At 45.8% G+C, this 23930-nt stretch overlaps 1 protein-coding gene across 2 annotated transcripts in view; it reads left to right on the forward strand.

The window, feature by feature from the left end:
• The window catches only part of Znrf1 (zinc and ring finger 1), an 88771-nt gene extending 64884 nt beyond the window's left edge, over nucleotides 1-23887 (forward strand). The window contains exons 2-5 of one of the 2 annotated variants that reach the window (XM_034522238.2): nucleotides 8475-8570; nucleotides 17873-17978; nucleotides 19990-20081; nucleotides 20914-23887. In XM_034522238.2, the coding sequence (XP_034378129.1) occupies nucleotides 8475-8570; nucleotides 17873-17978; nucleotides 19990-20047 (260 nt within the window). In that variant the 3' untranslated portion in view covers nucleotides 20048-20081; nucleotides 20914-23887. The remainder of the gene's footprint in view (nucleotides 1-8474; nucleotides 8571-17872; nucleotides 17979-19989; nucleotides 20082-20913) is intronic. The other variant, XM_034522237.2, reaches the window with a different exon arrangement.
• Nucleotides 23888-23930: the final 43 nt, after the last annotated feature.

Below are 23930 nucleotides of genomic sequence, written 5' to 3' on the forward strand. Positions count from 1 at the left end.
CTGGAACTCAGGCCATCAAGAGCTCTTACCCCAAGTTCCATCTCGCCAGCCTCAGTTTTCAATTTTCTTTTTTCTTTCTTTTTTTGTTTGTTTGTTTACTTTTTCCAGACAGGATTTCTTTGTGTAGCCCTAGATGCCCTAGAACTAGCTTGGTAGACCAGGCTGGCCTTGAACTCACAGAGATCTGCCTGCCTCTGCCTTCTGAATGTTGAGATTAAAGACCTGCGCAGCTGCTGCCCAGTTCACTTACCCATTTTCACATGAAGAATTTGTAAGTTTCCTCAAATAGGTGGATTTACCAGCAAGCCCCCTCCCCAACAGGTGTAAGCAAGCAGTACCAGATCCAGTCCATAAGAGCGACCGAAGGTCCACATTTCATATTGCTTTGCCTTCCTGGAGCACTCACAAGTTTTGTATTTGGGCTTTAAAGCAATACTGGATAGCACATAGAGTGTTCCACAAGTATTACTGAGTAGCTATACAAGCCACCTGGAAAGTAGCTGCCAAAATCTGTCTTAGGGGGTTGTTTTGTTTGTTTGTTTTCCTGTCTCTGAGTCAGGCTCTCTTTCCCACAGGCTAGTGCAGAATCCAGAATAGCAAAAGTATGTCAGGCTTGGAATATAGTCAGCGTAGAGTGGAGAATGGAGATGACTTCTGAGAGAAGTGTATAGTAGATAAAAATTGGGAATCTTAACAGAAAATAGCTACACATAATATGTCGACATCTGATACAGACATGGAAAAATACAGATTATTACTGGTTTGTTTTGGTGTTAAAGCAAGGTGTCACTCTATAGCCAGGCTGCCGTGGAACTCAGTATGTGGCCCAGGCTGGCTTTGAACTTGAAGCAGTCCTCCTACTTCAGCCTTCTAAGTGATGAGATTATAGGAGTGAGCCTCCATTCTCTGCTAAATATGTGTACCTAAGGAAGAGTAGCAGTGCCTGAGTGGGCAGGGCTCTGGGATAGATACGTATCTCCTTGACTTCCAGTGCCATCTATTCAGTTTCTTGAGCCAAGCAAGAAGCTCAGAGCATGTAGGCAGAGCCCAGAGGACAGTAGACTGCTGTGGGGGTGGTGGGCTAAAAGAAGCTACAGAGGAAGAAATTATCAGCATACAACAGTGGAAATACTAAGAGGAGATGCTGTAACAGTCAGAGTGGGCTAGGATGAGGTAATATGATAAACAGTCCTGTAAGCTCAGGAGCCAAGATCAACACATTTACTGTCTTCTGGTTGGTAGTATGTAGTGCCAGTCAAAAGTTGGGACTCTGCCTACTCTTGGCAGTTGTTACTCAAGGACCCAAGCTGACAAGCTATGTCTCCTGGTTGACTGCCTGCTGTATTATAAGTAGCTTGGTGAATCATACACTGACTGACTCTTGAAGTCTGCTTGGATGTTGAGAGTGGACTCAACAATTCATTGCCTAATGAGTATTTCAGACTTTAGAAACAATAAAACCTTAAATCTGGTGTATATTTAGTAGTGTGACAGACACGTATCTCCTCTTAATGTAGAATATCACCATTACCCTGGAAACTTTCATATCACCTTCTCTGTCAACCTCTGTCCCAACTCCTGTCCCCAAGAGATGACCATTGTTCTGATTCTTCTCATAATCTGTTAGTGTATTAGAGTCACACTCTGTGTCCTAGTGACCTTCACTGGGCAGGATTTAATACTCACTCATGTTGCATGTGTCAGGAGTTATTAGCTGCTGCCGCTGCTGAATAATTCTCCCATTGCTTATTGTCTCTAAAGCTGTGACGTGTGATTTCACAAAGATCTACTTACAGACATATGTTTTCGTTTGGTGGACATGGGGCAGAGGAATTGCTTTGATCATAGGCTAGGAGTATGTTTTATAAGAAATGCGCCTACCTTTTCCCAAATGGCTGTCATTCCAGCCTTTCATGTTACAGCTGTTCCATATCCTCACCAGCATCTGTCAGTTTTATTATTTGCCATCTTGATGGACACATATATTATGGTTCTACAAAAAAATGGAACCTATGCACATGAATGCATGCATATGTGCACATGTAAAGAGATCTATTATAGAAATTAATTGACATGATTATCAAGGCTGAGAAATCCCATAGTCTGATGTCTGCAAACCGGAAATCAGGGTGGCCAGTGGTGTTTCCAGGAAGCACAGTAATATCAGTCTCAGTCTAAAGCAGAAGTCCAGTGTCCTATTGTGCCCAGGCACATGGAGAATGGAACCCATCCCTCTTTCTCCTTTGTGTTGTATTCAGGCCCTCAGCTGACTGTGTGAGATGTACTGCGCTGGGAGAGCAGTCTGCTCTGTAGACCCTACCCAGCCTTCCAGAAACACCCAAGACTAATACTTAGCTAAATATCTGGGGACCCCGTCAGCTGTTTATGTTGGCACTCAGTATTCATCGCGTGCACACACAAATGTACATGAGGAGTTACTCCTGAGTTCTAGAAGAAAAGTGCAGAGACCAAGTGCAGAAGAGGGTTGATGAAAGAAAAGAGAATTAGAAGTCCAGGGCCTTTCTATGCCCAGAATATTCTTCAGGAGGCATAACTCAGACTTCAGTTCATCAGTTGATATATTGTGCATTGGATTTTTGAGAGGGAGAGGGTGTGGAGAGAAAATACATGTGTCTTTGTGATGAAGAAAGTGGGAACTATATATAATTGTTTGTAGCATCCCCTGTGGCACCTTTGCCCTCTTTGTGATAATTCCTACTTAGTCAGTTCATGTAACTAAGTCCTATTTTATTGCCAATAAGCATCACAGAATGAGGCAGGAAACTGGCATCTGGGAACTGGCTGGCAGAGAGAATTGGGGTGGTGCCCTCAGAGCTCTCAGCTGAGAGGTGCCACATTATTGCTCTTTCTACAGACAGGAGGCCCCTGCAGGGTGTGCAGCTCCCTTCACCCTGGTGCTTCTTTTGATTCTTCCACCTTTAGGTGATCCCAGAGACAGGCAGAACTGGGGCAGCCATTAAAATAGCGCATCAGCATCAGGAGGGTGGGGAGAGAAACTGGAGCAACATGAAGCCAGCTCTTGGTCCTGCCCAGGAAATCAGGTCTTAAAGGAGAAGGTTTCAGTTTGGGAAAACGAGAAGTACATCTGTGCCCAGAGTGTGGAGACTCTTAACTTAGATTGTATAATATACGGGAGGAGGATTTCCAGGAGCACTCTGAAACAGTCATCCCCATCTTTACTCTGGTGCTGTCATCAGACTGAAAAACCTGCTTATCTTGCCCCATGAAGATGCTTTTTTGTTTGCTTGTTTATTTGTCTGTTTGTTTGTTTTGAGACAGGCTGTCCTGGACTTGATTTGTATGAATATGCTTTTTAATTCACATGATTCAGTAAGCTTTCTCAAAGTCATTCTTGGTTCGCCTGCCAGGAGTCCTAATCTAACATTGTGATTGGGCTCCCTTGACCTAGCACAAGGCAGTTACCTGCCTGCCAAAGGATTCCCACTTAAACCGTGCACTTGTAGAAAGGAGGCTGCTGGGCTCTAGAGGACCAGTGCCCTTTGTTTTTCTGGCTTAGAAAGGAAAGATTGGGTCTTTTGTCCTCTGTTGGTTTTTTTTTTTTTTTTTTTAAGATATATTTATTTTATTTATATGAGTACACTGTCACTGTCTTCAGACACACCAGAAGAGGGCATTGGATCCCATTACAGATGGTTGTGAGCCACCATGTGGTTGCTGGGAATTGAACTGGGAACCTGTAAAGATCAGTCAGTGCTCCTAATAACTGCTGAGCCATCTCTCCAGCCCCTTTTGGTTACTCTTGGTTGAATCTTGTAGCAGTACTTGCATGATAGAGCCACCAAACACAGAATCAGGCCAAAGCACGTTACTGCAGTCTTTGCTCATTTGAGACATTAACAGAACAAGGGGCTGGCTCTGTAAGCCACCACCTCAGCCTCAGTGTGCTGACAGGAGACAGGTTGCTTAGCCAGCAAGCTATAATTAGTGGCAGTCACAAGTGTTGAGGACAGGAGTGGGAGAATCTCCAGGAGCACAGGCTGCCCCCACCTCCTGAATGGGGGAGCATCTTGAAGAGACCACCTGTGATTTTTCTCTTGAAGTGCTCTGGAGCAGTGCCAAGGCCTCTGAAGAGGTTTGAGAAGTCCTGGCCTGGCCACCTCTGCAGACCTTGGGTTTTCAAGGCTGATTTCCATTCAGTACAGACTTCCTTCCAAAATGGGATAAAGATTTTCAAGAAGTTTTAACCTTCAGATAGTCCATAAATATCAGTATTTGTCATTCCATAGGGCTGTTGGTGCTGAATCAAGACTGGAAAGATACAAGAAAAGATTGGGGCAGGAAAGAGGTAGAATCCATCTTGCTCATCGGATGACCTCTCGGGAAAGAAGGTGGGGACATTAGCCTTTCCCCCTTAGCTCTTCATTTTTTCCTGTCCCTCTTACTTTTTTCCTTTATTTTCATTTGAAAGGTGATAAACAAACTCAGCCTCTTACAAGCAGTGCTGTAGGCTCCATACCAAGAGGACTATGCTGCATTCTGGATTCTGATCTTCTACATTAACAAAATTCCTAGAAAAAAGTATCAGCTCTGTTTAGGGATTATCTAGAACCATGGGTATGGGCAATGCAGAAAACCTGAAGAGACTTTAAGACCTGTGTCTGTGTTGTGCTTGCTGCTGCTGAACCTTTCCCTTCTCCTGTGCTTGTCAGCCAGAGGGCGCAGCAGGTGCTGGCTTGAGGTCAGACTGGCTTAGTGTCAGCTCTGTTAATGTTGAACAAGTTACTTGAGCTTTTCACTGTGTTTCTGTGAAACAGAGTTAATATAGTACCTGCCTATTGATAGTTCTTACACTGTATTATAAAAAAGAAGCCATGGAAAACATAGTAGCTGTCTGTAAAAATGACTCCGTAAGTGCAAAATACTATTTGCCCATTATCATATTGCAAGTAGAGCCCTGCTTCCACATTGGCGGTTTGGAAAGTACCAGTGCCCTTCTTGGTCTTCGAGTTTATCTCCTTAGTCCTCAGTCCGTCCTCTGACCCTCTAGTTCCTTCCTCCTCACTCACTGTTCTAGGCTCATGATGATGTCATCCCATTTGGTCTTTGCAAGCAAGCAATGAATTCCTCCATCTTTTCCAGTAATAAAACTGAGGGCCAGGGAGGGATCTATCATTAGCCAAGGTCTCGAGTCTAGAAAACCCCATTATGTTGCCCTTCTCTGCTCTCATAAGAGTGGTTCCTAATGACTTCGTGAGCCGTGTAACCTAAGTTCAAACAAAAGCACCAAGAGCCATGGACCCTGCTTCAGTTAAGACGTGCCTCTTCCTGCCGTTCTGCACTTAGTCTACCAGAGGTGTTACTTCCCAACTTACCTCTTTCTCAAAATCCCATGACCAACTTTTTCTTCCTTGATGTTTAAACTGAGACCTAAGAAGACCCATAGTCTCAGCTCTACCGACTCAATATGTGACCTCACACTGCGCCAAGGCCTTACTGGGGCCTGTTCCTTCTTCAGTATAATGAAGAGAGTCTTCTAAATCCAAGGGTCTCAGTCTTTTGTCCTTTAGGATATAACTGTCTAGTGACATTTAGAGCTTGCTGAGGCCAGGTTGCCAATACCTCAGTGGTGACTTGAGCCTTTCTTCACTCAGTACTTCACACTGGATAGAGGACTGTCCTCCTGCTCTTTCAGGAAAAGCTAGGGAATGCACAGCCTGGGGAATGATAGACTTGTTCTAGTAACAGATGCCTTGGATACCTCTGTGGATGTGCCCACTAGGACCTGTGTGGTCCTTCCATGCCACTGTGGCCTAACCCTCAGCCTACACACGGGCGCTATCTTAGTATAAAGAACAGGTATTCTCTACGCCATTTAAATTCCTTTTTTTTTTTTTTTTTTTTTTTTTTTTTTTTTTTTTTTTTGAGACAGGGTTTCTCTGTGTAGCCCTGGCTGTCCTGGAACTCACTCTGTAGACCAGGATGGCCTCGAACTCAGAAATCCACCTGCCTCTGTATCCCAAGTGCTGGGATTAAAGGTGTGTGCCACCACTGCCCTGCTCATTTAAATTCTTAAGAAATCTTGCTCCTTTGAGTTGGAAACTACAGAAATATTTTGTAAACACACAAGAACTTAGGTTAGAAATGTAGAATGTCTTTATTCTGAGACTCAGATTTGTTCCTCATCCCTCCACTGCAGATAACACTGCACATTTCTAAGCTGGCTTTAAAAAGTAAGTAACCTGGTTCTACCAGGAAACAGGACAGTACACCCTGTTCTTTCGATCTTCTGGATTTTATGGACTTGTAACCGTGCAGAGGTCAGGTATTGGTACTATTCTAAGACCTTAGGTGAGATGTAGGTGTTGAGAATTTTTAAGGAACTAAGCAAGGGGGTGGGGGGAATGGGAGTTATGCCGTGGAATCCACGTCAGCTGTTGTTAGCTGAGCACCGAGGTTTCTGTTTGGTCTTTAGCATGATTGATACGAGCTGTGGCGGCACATGTCTTTAATCCCAGCACTCAGAGGCAGACGTAAGCAGATCTCTGTATCTCTGTGAGTTGGAAGTTACCCTGGTATACATAGCAAGTTCCAGGACAGCCAGGGCTACACAGAGAGATCCTTTTTTTTTTTTTTCTTTTTTTTTTTTTTTTAAGCATTATTGTTGAGAGAAAGGTTTGAAGAATCCACGTAGATACCCTGTGTGCCTTGCTTCCTGTCTGTGCCATTTTACCCCAGTCAGAGCTTTCAACCAGATCAGCAAGGCATCATGTGCAGGACACTGGGAAGGGTGTGAACTCCTCTGTTGTCAGGCACACAACTGCGTGTTTGAACGTTTGGCCTTTTATCTCTTTCTTTAAAAAATGTTGCAGGATAAACAGAGGCAGGCAGATCTGTGAGTTCAAGACCAGCCTAGTCTATATAGCAAGTTCCAGATGAGCCAGGACTACACAGTGAGACCTCAAAAAAGGCAGAGGATGCGGAGTTAGGCTGAGTAGAAAGATGACTCAGTGGCTTAGTAGTACTGGCTGCTCTTGCAGAGGATCCAGGTATGATTCCCAGGGCCCATGTGGTAGCTCACAACCATCTGTAACTCCAGTTCCAGGGAATGTGGTGCCCCCTTCTGACCTCCTTGAGAACCAGGCATATATGTACCACACATACATATATGCAAGTGGCACATATGTAAATATATATATATATCGTAGATACTCATTGCCAACATCAAACTGAAAATTCTTAACTGAAAATGAATAGAAGAGTGAAATCTCTCCACCAGTAGTTAGATGCATTGTGTTACATGGTAGCATATCCAGGCCAGGCAGGTAAGAGTCATTGTCACCAAAGAAGGAAACTGATAAACACAAAATGGATGCAGACAAATCAATAACTTTTCAAAGTTGTTGGATCTGTGATAGAATTTGCATGCAAAGAATTGATCTCTTTGAAACTGTTCAATAATACAAAATGGAAAAAGTTGAAATCTTAATTCATCTATCTTATCAGTCTTATCACTGGGCATGTTCATCAGTACATTCGCCTGCTGGGGTGGGGAGACTTCGTGTGTGTGTGTGTGTGTGTGTGTGTGTGTGTGTGTGTGTGTCTGTGCACGTGCAGATTCTGTGTGAAAAAGTTAGCTTTCTACCATGCAGTGGTGGCCCTAGCCTTTAATCCCGGCACTCGGGAGGCAGAGGCAAGTAGATCTCTGTGAGTTCCAGGACAGCCAGGGCCGTTATACAGAAAAACTCTGTCTTGAAAAAAACAAAAACAAAACAAAACAAAAAAAGAAGTTAGCTTTGCTTAATTAGAGTTCAACTCAGAAGATCCTCAACCAGAACTTACAATCCTGTTCCTATGCTGAGAAGCCCCTTTGATGTGTAACAGGCCAGATTGTCCTAGGCATAAGATGGCAGATCATGATGGCCTCTGCTTGCCTGGCATTGGAAATGGCTGCTTTACTTAGCAGCATTTAGGAGTCCTCTGGAGATCCCCCACCCCACTCCACTCTCCCCCTGCTCAGTATATACTTCTTAAAGGATGTAGCTGGCTTAGTTTCAAAGGTCGAAAAGGATGCTTGGGTAGCAAAGGATAAAGTTGCTACCCAAGTAGGTGGGTGAGGAGGTGGGGGATGGAGGTGCAACTGTCAGTAATGACTCCTCCCTTGGGAGGGACCAAAAGGTGTTAAGCTCTGAGACTTAAATACTATTCCGCTGCCTTGGCTTGCTGCTTCCCTAGTCTTGTCTACTAGACCCCATTGAAAGTCAAGTCAGCAACTCTGTTAGATGGGGTGTGGCAGAGTGCCCTCTTGAAAGCTGATGGCTGTGGAGAAAAGTAAAGTCTCAATGAGTGAAGGACAAATTGATCTCAGTTCTGTCCACATTGTCATTGTCTCGAGTGCTGATTCCACACAGCGTCGTGGTTGAGCGTGTCCACTTTGACTGTGGCTATATCGCTGGATTTGCAGAAGATAGTTCATGCTGTTTCCTCTCTTTTAGGTTTCAAGTGCCCCATTTGTTCCAAGTCTGTGGCTTCCGATGAGATGGAAATGCACTTTATAATGTGTCTGAGCAAACCTCGCCTGTCCTACAATGGTAAGTAAGGGCTATCTGTCTTATCTGCTTCCTGGTGTCAAGATGAGTTGAACAGCTGGAGACATAGCCTCTGGGTGAGGGGGGCTCTGTTTTCTTTTAGTAGCACTGTGTGTGTGGTGATGATGAACACACCTGGTTAAGCCGTAAGCCCATGTGACATCAGTTGGAAGGAATGAATCCAATCTGTAGATTTCTCTAGAGATTATTGCTAAGAGGGTCTCCATGTTCCACCATGGCTTCCTACATAGAAGCTGAGTTAGCGTCGGGTATAAGCTGGGCAGTGGTGGAACAAGCCTTTAATCTCAGCACTCGTGAGGCAAAGGCAAAGGCAGGTGTATGGATCTCTGTGAGTTCGAGGCTAGCCTGGTATGCAGAGTGAGTTCCAGGACACCCAGAGATACATAGAGAAACTTTGTCTTAAAAAATAAAAAAAATAAAAAAGAAGAAAAAGAAAGAATTGAGTATGAACCTAGCAGGGATATAATCAAACATTTGGGGGATTCGGTGGCACTTATCACTCTAGCATGTTTCTGGGGATAAAGTTGAGTGCCAGATCTGTCTGGTATGTTGAAGGTAAGTTCTGGAGTTCAGATGATTAGAGGTCAATTTTCCTCTGCTGTTCACCCACTATAGCTTAGACAAGTTGTTTAGCCTAGTACAGCCTCTCAGTTTTCTGGCCCATAAAATGAGGATACCGATCTTTGAACACAAAACCCTCTAGCCCAGAGCTTCACACATGGTGGTATTTAGGAAATTGCAGCTGCCATGGAAAAGCAAGGCTCCCAGAAGCTTCATGCTGCCCAGACTGTGCTGCCATTCCTCTGCTTTCCATTCCTCGGTGTCTATCTGCTCTCCTGACAGTGATTGCCAGGGAATTGTGTTCTCTGCAAAGTCAACAGTGAATCAGAAGGATGCCCTCAACCCCAATAAACGGGCCCACCTTCTCAGGCAGTAGGAAAAGTGTGGTTGTTTTGAGAATCTAAGGATGCCATCCTGTAACCAGAGGCGTCCATGATCACAGCATCAGCCTAGGGAGGGCTCATGGCAACCCTGAAAAATAAATCAGACAAGTCTAACCTGCTTGAGTCTCTTAAAAAATATCCTACTATAGGTTGAGTAGATCTGACATGAAATTCTTAGGGCCAGAGATGTTTTAGATTTTAGAGTTTTTCAAATCTTTGAACATTTGTATAGGTATAAATAAACATCTCTAATGTGAAAAATCTAGAATCTAAAATTTGTTGATTATCATGTCCCTAGTCAAAAATGTCAAGCCAGGCAGTGGTGGCGCACACCTTTAATCCCAGCACTTGGGAGGCAGAGGTAGGCGGATTTCTGAGTTCGAGGCCAGCCTGGTCAGTGAGTTCTAGGACAGCCAAGGCTATACAGAGAAACCCTGTCTCAAAAAACAAAAAACAAACAAACAAATAAAAATGTCAAGAGCTAGAGATGTGGCTCGGTGGTAGAGTGCTTGCTTAGCATGCACAAGGCCCTGGGCTCCATTCTAGCACCTCCCACCCCATATTTATATTTGGGGTACTAGAATAGAATCCAGGGCCTTGTAAAATATAATGTAAAATAAAATATATTTTACAGATTTTAGATCTTTCCAACAAGATTTGTGTTCTTATATCCTTACTTGCCTGGCCAAAGGATCCCAGTTGCAGGAGGGCATGTTGTCTATCTTGGTCTGTATGGCCTGAAGACTTCTGGATGTGCCAGAGGGCAGGGCAGGCTATGGCTATGTCTTTTCCCAGTGATTCCCTTTCTTCGCCAGCAGTTTTTCCCTTTTCACTGTGACTGCCATCTCCTGGGTCTGTTGTCCCTGCTTCAGCTAGCCTTCCCCTGCTCAAGCTCAACTTTGTCCCTGTCTTTGCCTGGGACTGTGGAAGGAGAGGTCCACAGTTATAGCTTCAAGTACTGCATTTACTTCTGTTCCACATGTGTTGAGACCTTATGAAACCTGTTTTGTCCTGTGGGTTGCTAGCAAGAGCTCTATGTAGACATTGCCTTTGTTGTTGTAGCACAGAGAAGCTTCAGAGGGGCTTGGCCTAAGAGAACTTGGCTTTCAGAGGCACTACGGAGAACTTTGTAATAATGTCTATGGCAGATAAAGTGCTATCAGGAGACACCATGACCACAGCAGCTCCTATAAGAGAAACCATTTAATTGAGGCTGACTTACAGTTTCTTCATCATCATAGTGGGAAACATGGTGGGTAGCACACAAGCAAACATGGTGTTGGAGGAGAAGCTAAGAGTTCTAATGTGGATTAGTAGACAGCTAGAAGAGAAAGAATCACACTTCTTCCAACAAGGCCACACCTCCTAATAGTGCCACTCCCTATGGACCTATGGGGGCCATTTTTATTTGAACCACCACATTCCACTACCTGCCCCCCTTAGGCTTGTACCCATATCATACAGCAATATGCATTTAGTCCAACTTCAAAAGTCTCCATAGTCTATCACAATATCAGCACTGTTTAAAAGTCAAAGTTTAAAGTCTCTTCTGAAACTCAGGCAGTCTCTTTTAACTGTAATCCCCTATAAAATCAAAATCAAAAAAACAGATTATATATTTTCAACATAAAATGGCATATTACCATTCCAAAAGGGAGCATAATGAGGAAATAATGGGCCAAAGCAAGACAGAAAGTTAACTGGGCAGACTCTAAACTCTGCATCTCCATGTCTGATGTCAAAGCACTCTTCAACCTCCAACTCCTTTCATCTTTGTTGACTGCAGCACACTTCTTTTCTTGGTTTAGTTTCACCCTGTTAGCAGCTTTCCTCAGCAGGTATCCCATGGCTCTGACATCTGCAACATGTGGGGGTCTCCAAGTTAATCCAGGCTTCACCTTCATAGCTTCACACTGTGGTCTTTCTGGGCCTCCATGCAAGCACACCCCTGATGCATGTCTGGCCTTAGTGGCTTTCTTTAGTCACAGAAGGAGATTCCATAACCACCTCCTTCTCTTCTTGACTCTAAGCCAGAACCATGTGGCTGAAGTTGCCAGGTTCTGCTGCTTGCTGGGGCTGGAACATGGCTTGCTCATTCAGTTACATCTTCACCAGCTTTCTGGTTTCCATGGTTCCTAAACTGCTTAAGCCTGGCTGTTCTGGAACTCACTCTATAGACTAGGGTGGCCTTGACTTTAGAGATCCACCAGCCTCTGCCTTCTGAGTTCTGGGATTAAAGGGAGTACCACCCCTCCTAACAAGCACTAAACCGTTGCTTAGCTGGGTGAGGCCTTGCCCTGAGGTCACCAATCCCTTTACCCCATTTCCTCTCAGGTTTTCCTTTAATCTGTATATCTCACTGAACAGGGGTTTAGCTTCATTCCATTTCCTGGTGCCCCCTTTTCTCTTTGAACTGTGTATTTTGTATTTTTTCCCTTGCTTAGCTTGTTCCTCTTCATTATAGATCTTCATAACAGTGAACACTAATAATCACTGACCGTCAATACTAGGCGGTATTGAAATTTTCTCTGCCAATGCAACTAATCCAAAACTCTTCCATTTACTCTCAGGCAGACTTCTTACGTCTTCTAAAATACCACATTCTTTACCCCTGAAACTCTTGAGCCCTCACAGTTCAAATCACCCTAGCACCACTGTCTCCCATGTTCCTATTAGGATTGCCCATTAAGCCCTACTTAAAACAGTCAACTGTTTTTCTAATCCAAAGTCCACATGCCTCCAAACAAAAACATGGTTAGGCCCATCTCCCAGTACTAACTAACTTCTGTCGAAGTTGAGGTTTCTATTGCTGTGAAGAGACATGACCACCGCAAGTCCTATAAAGGAATACATTTAATTGGGGCTGGCTTACAGGTTCAGAGGTTCAGTTCATTATCATCATGGTGGGAAGCATGGTAGCACATAGGCAGACGTGGTGCTGGAGGAGAAGTTGAAAGTTCTTTAGCTGGATCTGCAGGCCATAGGAAGAGACTTCTTCCAACAAGGCCATACCGCCTAATAGTGCCACTCCCTAGGGACCTGTTGGGGGCCGTTTTTAGTCAAAGAATCATACATACTAATGTAGGAAATGGAAAGTGAGAATCTCTAGCTCCTTTCCCAGAGAACCCAGGTCTTCTTTATATCCTCACTTGAGTTGATGTCTCTCTCACCTGCAACCTGGAGAAAGTCCCCTAGAGCAGTGGTTCTCATTCTTCCTAATGCTGAGACCTTTTAATACAGCCCATGTTGTGGTGACCCCAGTCTTAAAATTATCTTTGTTGTTACTTCATAGTAAATACTGGGTATGCAAGATGGTCTTAGACAACCTCTGTGAAAGGGTTGTTTGACCCCAAAGGGGTCTCAACCTATAGGGTAGAGGAAAAACAGGTTGGCCATCTAAGGCAGAACCACTGTGGCTCTCCCTCTGCTCCTTGCTCTTTCTTCATCCTTTACATGAAAAGCCACTTCTCCCTGTATGTAAGCCATAGACTTCACCTCTAGCCCTGTGAGTAGAGTTTATCCTAAGGAGATGAAGGGCCTTCAGAGTCTGTCTGTGTCCTCTGTCCACATGGCTAGTGCAGAAAGGGGGCTGTGGCAGCATGGTGGTGGTCGTTGTCTTCGTCTTCGTCCTTCTTCTTCTTCTTCTTCTTCTTCTTCTTCTTCTTCTTCTTCTTCTTCTTCTTCTTCTTCTTCTTCCTCTTCCTCTTCCTCTTCCTCTTCCTCCTCCTCCTCCTCCTCCTCCTCTTCCTCCTCTTCCTCCTCCTCTTCCTCTTCCTTTTCTTCCTTTCTCCTCTTCTCTGAGACACTAGAGGTAAGAGGACAGTGTTTGTTACCTAGGTTTGTGGCCTGGAGTCCTTAGAACATGTCTTGAATTCAAACAAAATGTGAATTCTTGGGTCCTTACACTAAAACCTCCAGCATGGTAGCATGCCCTGCCTAGTTTCTCATCACTCTAGTCTCACAGATTTTACCTTATCTATTAGGGGAAAATGTGAGCCTAAAAAGACAGCTCAGAAGTTAGGAGTTTGGCTTCTCTTCCAGGGGGCCTGGATTAGATCCCCAGCACCCACCAGCTCACAGCCATCTTTAACTCTAGTTTCAAAGGAATCTAATGCCTTCTTGCTTCCACAAGCACCAGAAACACCTATGGTTCACAGACGTACATATGTAAAATACCTATACACATGAATAAATCTTTAAAAGAAAACTGTAACTAGGAGATACCTGGCAATAAGACATGAGCTCTTGGAGTCTTTTTAGGAAGGGCCAGTGGGAGACTTTCTTCAGTGCTGGTGACGTTCTGTTTCTCATGGAAAGGGACTTGGGGGTCTGGAAAGCTGGCTCCGTGGTTAAGAGTCATTTGTTCTTTGCCAAGGCCCTGGTTTGATTCTCAGCATTCACAAGGGTCACCACCTCCTTGGAGAGCAGGCACACATGTAGTGCACAGACATATACATGGGCAAAACACTCTTACACACAAAATAATAAAATGAATCTAAAAAACATGTTTTTAAGTGACTGGAGGGCAGAGCAGCTCTGTCTGTGTGAGGTTCTGCTCTCTTTCTAGAAGTAGAGAAAGAGTGTGGTGGGGAGAGGGGTGGTGAGCTCCAGGAGCTCTGGAACCTCCTGGTCTCTGCCCTGGAGACCTCTACATGCACACATATTCACATGCTCACCTTCTTGGTTGCTGGCACCAGTGTAAATATGTATAAAATTTATAATGGTTATGTAAGATGAAATTTAGTTAAATTAGAGAGAAAAAAAATAGAAAGCTTCAAGTGAGACAAATAGAAAGTAGTATTTTTCTTAATCTGAGGGTTGGCCTAAGGGGAGGGCTGGAAGGCCTCCAGTAGTTGCCTGCCAGATTATTTTTTAAAATTTAGGAAAAGCAAGACCAGTTTTACTGGTCCAGTCAGTGCTCAAAAACAAAGAGAACGGGCACCTGGTGCGTCAAGGGCAAGGGCTCCGCCGGGGAGACCAGTGTCCAGCAGCTTCAGCATCCGCTCTTAGCCCTCTAAGCCTGCCTTGGCAGCCCTGAACTAAGGCGTGCCAGAAGCTGAGGGAGCTACAGAGAAGAGAGGAAGGAGGAGGAAGTCCTCTGCATAAATTCAGTTGGCTTTAATATCTCGCTCTGTAAAATCTTTGGCCATCGTATTGCCCAGCCTCCTGAGATGGAAGTATGACTGACTTTCTCTTAGCAAAAGAGCTCTGGCCAGGTGATGGTGGCACACACCTTTAGTCCCAGCCCCCTGGAGGCAGAGGGAGGTAGGGCTCTGAGTTCAAGGCCAGCCTGGTCTTACAGAGTGAGTTCCAGGACAACCAGAGCTATATAAAGAACCCCTGTCTCAAAAAACAAACAAAAAACAACAACAATAAAAAAAAAACCTTCAAACAAACAGAAAAGATTGTTCTGATACCATAGAGTTGACTAAAAGCTCAAAGGTGTTGTTCCAGGACTTGCCAGGATTCCTCACTGCAGGGATGTTTTGGTGAGGCAGGAGTTTCACTATGGCATCTGGGACATGGTGACCAGTACATTGCTTCAGTAGATTCCCAGAGTTCTGTTCTGGAGTGCAGGGCTTTTTGATTTATGGTGCTCTTCCCTCCTTTGCCAAGGGGTATTACTCTTTCTTCAGAGCTCTGGGAGTGCATTGTGTGAGCTCCTTCCTTCCTGCCTCCCTCCTTCCCTTCCTCCTTTTATTTAGTGTGAGTGTCTCTGCTTGTGTATGCTCCTTTGTGTGTGTGTGTGTGTGTATGCGTGTGTGTGTGCATGCATATGTGCAAGCACATGCCCACATGGGGGTATATACCGCCGTACACAAATGGAAGCCAGAAGACAGTGTAGGTTGGATCAGGTGAGTTCCAGCTCAGTCAGAGTCAGAGTGTTAGGCTCTGCAGCAAGTTATGCACTATGCCATCTTGCCAGCCCAATGTGCTTTCTTGAATGGGGTGGGATGTGTGTACATGTGGGACATATGTGTACATGTGGGACATATGTGTACATGTGGGACATATGTGTATATGTGGGACATATGTGTACATGTGGGACATATGTGTATATGTGGGTACATGTAGAGGCCAGAGTTCAGTCTCAGGTGTCTTTCTCACTTTTCTCTTTAAAAATTTTTTTTTTTTTTAGATTTTGTGTGTGTGTGTGTGTGTGTGTGTGTGTACATGTGGGACATATGTGTATATGTGGGACATATGTGTACATGTGGGACATATGTGTATATGTGGGTACATGTAGAGGCCAGAGTTCAGTCTCAGGTGTCTTTCTCACTTTTCTCTTTAAAAATTTTTTTTTTTTTTAGATTTTGTGTGTGTGTGTGTGTGTGTGTGAGAGAGAGAGAGAGAGAGAGAGAGAGAGAGAGAGAGAGAGAGAGAGAGAGAGGTTTGCCTGTGTGTGTGTATATGTGCTGGTGGTTTGGAATCTAGGTAACAAAACCAATGAAGGACTATAGTCTGAAAGTCCATGTCAGAGGCGAGATGCCCCAGAGAATGGGGAAGAAATGGCCAAGGATGTCTCCAGGATAACTCCACCATCTCTAGACTAAGCAAGTGTTCTTCCCATCTCTGATGTGTTACCGTGAAGGCATATCAAAGCTGAAAGCCTGTTCACTAGCATCGAACACCTGTCCCCTGGGCCCTGCATTGTATATTATGAATTCATCTCCTTTGTCTAGTCACGATCCATCTTACTCTTTGAGTACACTTCCAAGTAAAATGCAAATTACAGTTGTCTTAGTCAGTGGTCTCATGCTGTAAAGAGACACCATGACCATAGCAACTTTTGTAAAGGGAACCATTTAGTCCAGGGCAGGAAGCACACAGACAGACATGGTGCTAGAAAGGTAGCCAAGAGTTCTACATCTGGATGGGCAGCAGCAGGGAGAGAGACACACTGGGCCTCGCTTGAGCATTTGAAACCTCAAGCCCACCCCCAGTGACACACCTCCTCCAGTAAGGCTGTACACTACCTAATCCCTGTCAGGGACACCACTCCCTAATAATTAAACATCTAAATCTATGAGCCTATGAGAGGCCTATTCAAACCACCACACCAGTACACTTCTTTCATGTTATTTATTACGTTTTTTTGAAACAGGGTCTTACTTTGTAGCCTAGGTTGTCCTGGAACTCACTCTGTAGACCAGGCTGGCCTGTTCACAGAGATCCTTCTGCCTCTGCCTCCTGAGCCCTGGGATTGGAGGCTTGGCTTCCTGTGCACTTTGTTAAGGATTTTAAGTATAAAGTAGTATGTACTCAAACACTCACAACAAGACAAGACCACAACTGTGCTTTGCATCTGATCCTTTCTGTCACTTTAAAGGTGTATTTTTACAGATTTTTTACCTTGTGTGTACCAACAGTGTGTATGGTATCTAGGATGGGATTGGCCACGTTAGGGTGTTCTTCTGCTATTTAAGTTCATGCTGCCCTTTTTACTGTACCCTTGGCTTACTTAGCTAAATGTTAAAGGGGAAAGTGGTGACCACAAGTTGTCCCAGTGTCCTGGAAACCAAGTGACTTCTCTTACAACTCCTATGAACAGGAACTTTAATATCAAATTTTATCCATTTTATTCCTTTTCTTGATAGGGAAATTTGAGTCACTAGGCCCTTCTAGTCTGTGAATAATCCATATTTTATGAGTACTTAAGAGTTCTACCACCAAAATAATCAGGACACAAAGAAGCAGTGGGAAGAGAGGTCACCAGAACAAAGGCTCCAGTCTTGTGCAACCCTTCTCAAGCCCCTGACAAGGGCAAACCATGTGACCTCTCTGGGCTTCCCTTCCACCATTCATACATGATACCATGTACCCTGCTAGCTAGTGAGATCCTTCAGCTCAAAGAAAACCATACACACAGAATCATTATGCTCACTGGAACTTGATGGTGACTCCATGTGAGGGCATTACTGTGCCTGCCTGTGGCTTTATTGGAGTTCAGTCTAAACTTTGTCCTTGAACAGTTTCTTTATTCTACTGTCTGTACATGTTGTCCCCACATCTGGAAGTTCCCACTGGTATGTCCCTATGGAGAAAACTAATAGACACCTCTGGGAGTCATCACGGTAGCATTGCCTTTTCCTGTGGAGTGTCTTATAGCGTTAACATGTTAATTCCCTGTCCTTTTCATGCCCCTTGTTCCAGGCTTCTAAGTCAGTCAGAAGGCTCTTCTAGTTATTTGCATATTTCTCCCATTGCTGTGTTCCATATATACTGTGTGTTCCAAACACATAGTGGTTTAGGTCTGTAAGTAGCTCATAGACCTATGTGTGCTCTGTGCCACCCACCTGCTGGTGATTAACCCTGTTGGTATCCCCATTTCTCTTGCAGATGATGTGCTGACTAAAGATGCGGGTGAGTGTGTGATCTGCCTGGAAGAGCTGCTTCAGGGGGACACGATAGCCAGGCTGCCTTGCCTGTGCATCTATCACAAAAGGTACATGGGCCTGGCAGGAACAGCTCTAATGGATAGATCCCCTTCACCAGTCATCCAGTCCTTTTGGGTTATGGGATGGCCTTTGCTCTCTGAAAGGGATCAAGCATCTACTGTGGTGATGGGAAGGTTCAGTCATAGCAAGGGCAGAGCAGAAGTGAATTGTTGAAGGTTCAACTCTGTGTCAGCAGTTCAGATGATAAGAGCCAGTGGGTAGACCTGACTTCGAGGTATATAAGATCCCACCTAGAGCTTGACTCCCTCCTCTCTGAGCCCTGTCATACAGAGAGAGGTATCAAGGGTAGAGGTGGTGTCCTTGCTGTTCTGTGTGGCACCCTCTTCTCCCAAGGGCTAGGAGGCAGAAAAAGCCACTACCTGTAAGTACCAAGAGCTGCTATAATTAGCCAGGCCAAGCTTGGGCCTCTGCCTCCAGCAGTGCCCTTCATCTTTTTCCTAGCTGGAAAGAAGACACCTCCTTGTCCAGGACAGGAGGACACCCTGTGTTTTTGGGCCAGCACCTGCTGTCTGTTCCTCCAGCCCACACTGTTTCCTGACACATGGCTGGTGCCTGGTGTGTGATTGGCCTTGGGAGAACTGTGGTTCTTGGTCTGGCACAGATCCCTGCAACATCTCAGGAAGGCACTAACCAGAGCCAGGAAAGGAAAGCCCTGGCCCTGACAAGACCTAAGCAGATTATGTTTAGTTACTCTTTGAAAATGCCCAGATGTAGCTTTACAGTCGGGATGGTGTCATGGGGTACTTGCTGTTTCTTCTTTGCTGCAGATACTCCACTATGAACACTAGAGATTGAGACCTTACTGTACCCCGCCCCCTGCTACCCCACCCCCTACCCTGGCTCAGGCTCACTTACTTAGCAATGTCAAAGAGCCCAAGGGTCTAGCTCCTCTTCTTACTGTTATATCTAAGCTAGATAGACTTGGCTCCTGAGAGAGGGATCTAGCCATCCTCATCGCTGGCTAGCCTCTTGTGTCTGGTCCGACTTCCTGCCTCCCACTGCCCTACGTAGTCCACCTGCTCTTGCCTTCCTAATACTAGCTGTCACTGTCCTGGGCTCCCTGAACCCTGGCTTTGATCTTCACAAGGCTACTTTTGCCCTTTCTGCAAGGCCCAATCTCCGGAGCCTGTACCTACTTACTTCTGCCTCCTGCTGAGCCAGGGTCATTGTTCTGTTTCCTTTTTATCTTATTTATTTATTTTTGTTTTATTAATCTTTATATTTATTAATCATTTAGTGTATTGAGGTAGGGTCTCACTATGTAGCTTTGGTTGTCCTGGAGCTCACTATGTAGACTAGTCTGGCCTTGAATTTACAGAGCTCTACCTGCCTCTGCCTCTCTAATTCTGGGATTACAGGCATGCACCACCCACCACCAGCACACCCAGCTTATTTTATGTACCTGGGTATTTTGCTTGCATGTATTCGCATGCACTACATGTGTGCCTGATGCCCACTGAGACCAGAACAGAGCAGTGAAGCCCTGGAGTTAAAGATGTTTGTGAGCCACTTGTTCAAGTGCTAAGAACTGAACCTGGCTCTTAACTCCTGAGCCCTAGGATTGATCCCAAGCCCTCAGGATTATTCTTTTTTACAACTATTATTTTTATTAATTTTCAAGTATGGATATGTGTGTGCATCAGAATGCAGGCACCTACAAAGGGCAAAGGGTGAGATCTCTAGAGCTGGATTTATAGGATGGCTGTGAACTAGCAGATGGGTGGTGTGAACCAAACTTGGGTCCTCTGGAAAGCAGCACCACTCTCAACCACTGACCCATCTTTCAAGCTCCCATCTGCCCTCCCACCCTTAGGATATCGTGGTTGTTAATCTTCCTTCTCTCGCTTCAATGAGGTTGGGGGCATAATCATGTTTCCCTGGGGTCCTTTCAGGAGAGATTTAGAAAGTCCTTCCTGGGAGTCCAACCCCTTGAAAAGCTCCGTTGGCAGGAACAGTGTGTCAGCAGTTAATGTGTTTTCCTTGATGCCCCCACTCCAGCTGCATAGACTCATGGTTTGAAGTGAACAGATCTTGTCCAGAACACCCTGCTGATTGACCCTGCTGGGCCTGCTTACGGACTCCTCTCAAAGGTGAGCCCATACTTGTCAGGGGACTCTGGGCTAAGAGTCAAGTTTCTGGGAGCTGGGGGAGAGGAACTGGTCTGCCTGATACACACCCCACCAGGGAGAAAGCAGAAGCAGAAAGACAGAAGCCTTTCCTCAGGAAGCAGTCCCCAGGAAGTAGAGGGATGTTCCTGGGAGCTGAGGGAACATAAAAGAGCGATAGTAATATACTCATGAAAACCTCCATGCAAAGGCAGAATCGGGCTCCTCTCTCTCAGGAGAGGCAGAAAGATCCCCTGCAGGGTGCATGGGCTGAAGCAGATGAGCCCCCAGCCAGGCTGTGCAGCTGTCTCACCCTCCCTCACCCCTCAGAGACTTGGTTCTGAAAGGGCAGAGTCACTGAGTAGATGACCTGTGGAACAGACAGTATCCACTGCAAAGAGATTGCTGGTTCTTCTACCTGCTGGCTGCCTTACCCCACTTCTTGGGGAATTTGAAATCTGAGGGTTCCAGGCCACACTCATCCATCTGTCTGTCCATGGCACAATGTCACAGCAGCAGGCAGCCCCCTCCCACACATGCATTTGTATTTCTGTGTAACTATTGGATCTGACCTCCATTTCTTCCCCCAGGGTACCTTGTTTAACTACCCCCCCATCCTGTCCCCGACCCCACCTGGGCCTTTGAGGACATGGTGGGGATTTTCTCTCTCTTGTTTTATTTTGTTTGGTTTTGCCCTGGCAAATAGAGCATAAGCCCCAGAAAAACCAATAGTCCATTCTCACTTGATCTCACACCCAAAGGTTTGGGGGATCCCTTTTCTTCTCTCTCTCTTCTTTGTTGTGTTTTCTTTTGTTAGGTTTATTTTATTTATTCCAAGTAAATGCCCAGAACAGCTGACGGTGTCAGGCAAATCAGGGACATTGGCTCTTTTTACCCTCACCTCAAAATCTGATGGCAAGCAAGGGAGAGTGAGGCAGAGGGATTGGATCCCAGCTCCAGAGTGCAGGTCCAAAGTGCCGGCATGGTATTTGGCTTCAATGGGCCTGCCTGGACTGAACCAGATGCCCCCAGCCGACAGCCTGCCCTCAGGGGGACACACGCTCCTGCCACCGTGCGATGGAGCGGCAACTCTCAGCAAGATGGAGTGGGACTGACTTCTTCCGACCCACACAGGGACAGCCAGCCCCTGTTCCTGAGAGGAGGTTCCTCGGACACTGGACAGAGCTGAGCTTGGGACACCAGAGAGAACAGGGCACCCTTCTGCACTGACTTCCAGAAGATGGTCCTCGATGAGGGCACCCAGTGGATGAGAGCGAGTCTCAGAGAAGAATGAATTGACCTCTGTCCTCCCTCACCCTCCACCCAGGAGGGAAAGGGCATTTTCTTTTTCACCTTTGAAAGGCGTGTGGGTCTGTCTTTAAAAAGTGTTTACAAACAACAAAAAATTCTATAAAAAAGTCTCGTGTCGACTGGTGTTTTCCCTTGTGATGTTTACAGACTGCTGTTTGCTGCCTACCTAAAACCCACTCAGTGACAGAAGCAAGCATAGCCATGGCCTCACCTCTAGCGCTCTGAGGGCAGGCGGGCGGGTGGGCAGGTGGGCACATGTCACTTACTTTGCCCAACATCCCAGTTGGCTCTCTGCATCATTAAACTTTCTACCTTGGGGGATTCATTTTTGTTTTCTTGTTCTGTCCCACTTTTCTGGCTTGGTTTTGCACTTTTCTCCCCTTAAATTTCTGATATCTTGATTTCCTTGCCAAAAAAGAGGAAGATGAAGAGCCCATCCCAGACACTTCCCCTTCCATCCCCACATCCACCCTACCTTTCCTTCTGGATCTGATCCCATCAGAGGATTTAACAATCGCAAATACACTGAAGGAAAAAAAAAAAAAAAAAGCCTGGACATTTTTCCTAGGCCCTTGTGAATTTTTTTCTGAGAAAACTTAGAGTTACTAAAGGACTCTATGTACTGCAACCCCCGTTTTCAGGCACACGGAAATATTTTAGCCATTGATATTCACACATGACATTAGCCCATGCAGGATAGGTTTCTGTATTTATATATTAAAATCCAAAAAAACAAAAACTTACAAAAATGTTTTAAAACTGTTCAAAGCTTAGGAGAAAAGCTTATCTTTATCAGTCAAGGTGTTTTGATATGATATAGTGTGTAATAAAAGATGCACCATGTGATTTTATTTTAATGAAGTGTTGTTACACAGTCAAATTGGAAGGCAAATGCCAGTTCCCTCTGTCCACCTCCCAGCCCATACCCTGTCAGCACCTGTAATGGCTTAGCCACTCCTAGCCAGAGGCTCGACATGGTGGCTCAGCTGTGTCTTTGAAATTTATCAATTCTTAAGCATCATGGAGTGATTGTCAGTCTTCTGTCATCTCTGGTTGTGATAGGATGTTACTGGAAAGATATTCAAGGGCAGAGACCTTACAGCCATCAGAGGCTGCAAGGATATAGGCACCTCGAGATGCCAGCCCAAGCCCATTCTTCAGAGCCTCTGCTCCCCATCCTGCACTCTGCTTGCCTGTTGCTCCGTGCACAGCTGAGTGCTGACTCATGGGCATGCTTCACTGAGGCCCAGGAAGAGGCCCTGATCTGGGCCTGTTCCAGCTCACAGTCCTTGAACCAGAACCAGCCACTCAGCCTCATAAAAGTTGGCAAATTGCAGGCTGGGCAGGAAACTTGGGGCAGGGGGCAACAGTGCATACCTGCCTGCCTGTCTACTAGCCAGGTTCCAGGAGCTGCATTTCAGGGCCTCCTGCAGAGCCAGCTAAGGAGAGCTCTGGAGAGAAATGGCCCCACCTCTCCACCATGACCATTCCCAAACCTGCCCCTTGTCCTGCTGTCTCAGGGCCCAGTCCCAATAGGCCGATATAGTTTGGACTATGCTACCTACCACTCTTGCCCTCAGATGCTTCCTGAAGCAACTGCTGTGTGCAAGGACATTTGTTGGAGGCCAGTGGACACATGTGAACCAAGGCAGGTAGCAAGTTCAGAGAACTAAGAGTGCTTTATTTAGAGTCTCAGGACTGTGAGCACTATCAATGGCTAGAAACTGGGCTCTTGTCTGTCCTGAGGCAGAATGGTGAGCAAGTAACTGCATTCATCTGAACTTGATTTCTTGCATGTGAAGTGGGGACACGGTCATGCAGCTCAGTTCAATGAGTGTCGGGGATCTGCCCCCAAAGGCCTGGCACATGCATAGCAGGCTTCCCTGTAGCTTTGTCACTGCAAAGGGCACTGTTCTATTCCCAGCACCTCCAGCTTCTGCCTGGCAACTGTGTCTCCCCGTTCTATATATAATCCTACCAGCAGAGCTGGCGGGGCAGGGCCCAGCCCTCAAAGAGATCTCCTTGTCTGACCCCTGGGCTTGGAGACAGGCTTTGTGTACCCACCTTGGCTGTGTGAGCCCAGCCGCTTTGGCAGTGCTGTGGCTGAGTCCCGTGGTTGAGTTGGTTGGGGCAGCACTGAGCCCCACACCGGGTGCTATTCTAGGCTCTCTAGGCTGGTGCTCATCCCATCCCCAGTGACTTCCGCCCCCACCTGGCACACCAAAGCCCTCTGTTGGCTGTCACGTCCTCTGAATTTGGACCTAGATTGCCAGTGCCTGGTGTGAGGGTAGAATGAGGCTTGTCTGGGCTTCCCAGGTGGCACTTGTTTGTGTATGTCACCTTCCATCCAGACAGCCCTCTAGAATCCTGTGTTGTTCCTACTCTGCCTTTCTGAGAAGGAAGAAAATATGGAAGAGCCAAGAGATGGGTTCTTCCCCTTTGCTCTGAGGAGCCCAGAAAGCCTTCTGAGAGCTCCAGGAGCCCCTTTTGAAAAACCACCCATCCAAGCCATTTGATAGTATT

Source organism: Arvicanthis niloticus, chromosome 18 (assembly GCF_011762505.2).
Source record: "Arvicanthis niloticus isolate mArvNil1 chromosome 18, mArvNil1.pat.X, whole genome shotgun sequence".
Classification (NCBI taxonomy): domain Eukaryota; kingdom Metazoa; phylum Chordata; class Mammalia; order Rodentia; family Muridae; genus Arvicanthis; species Arvicanthis niloticus.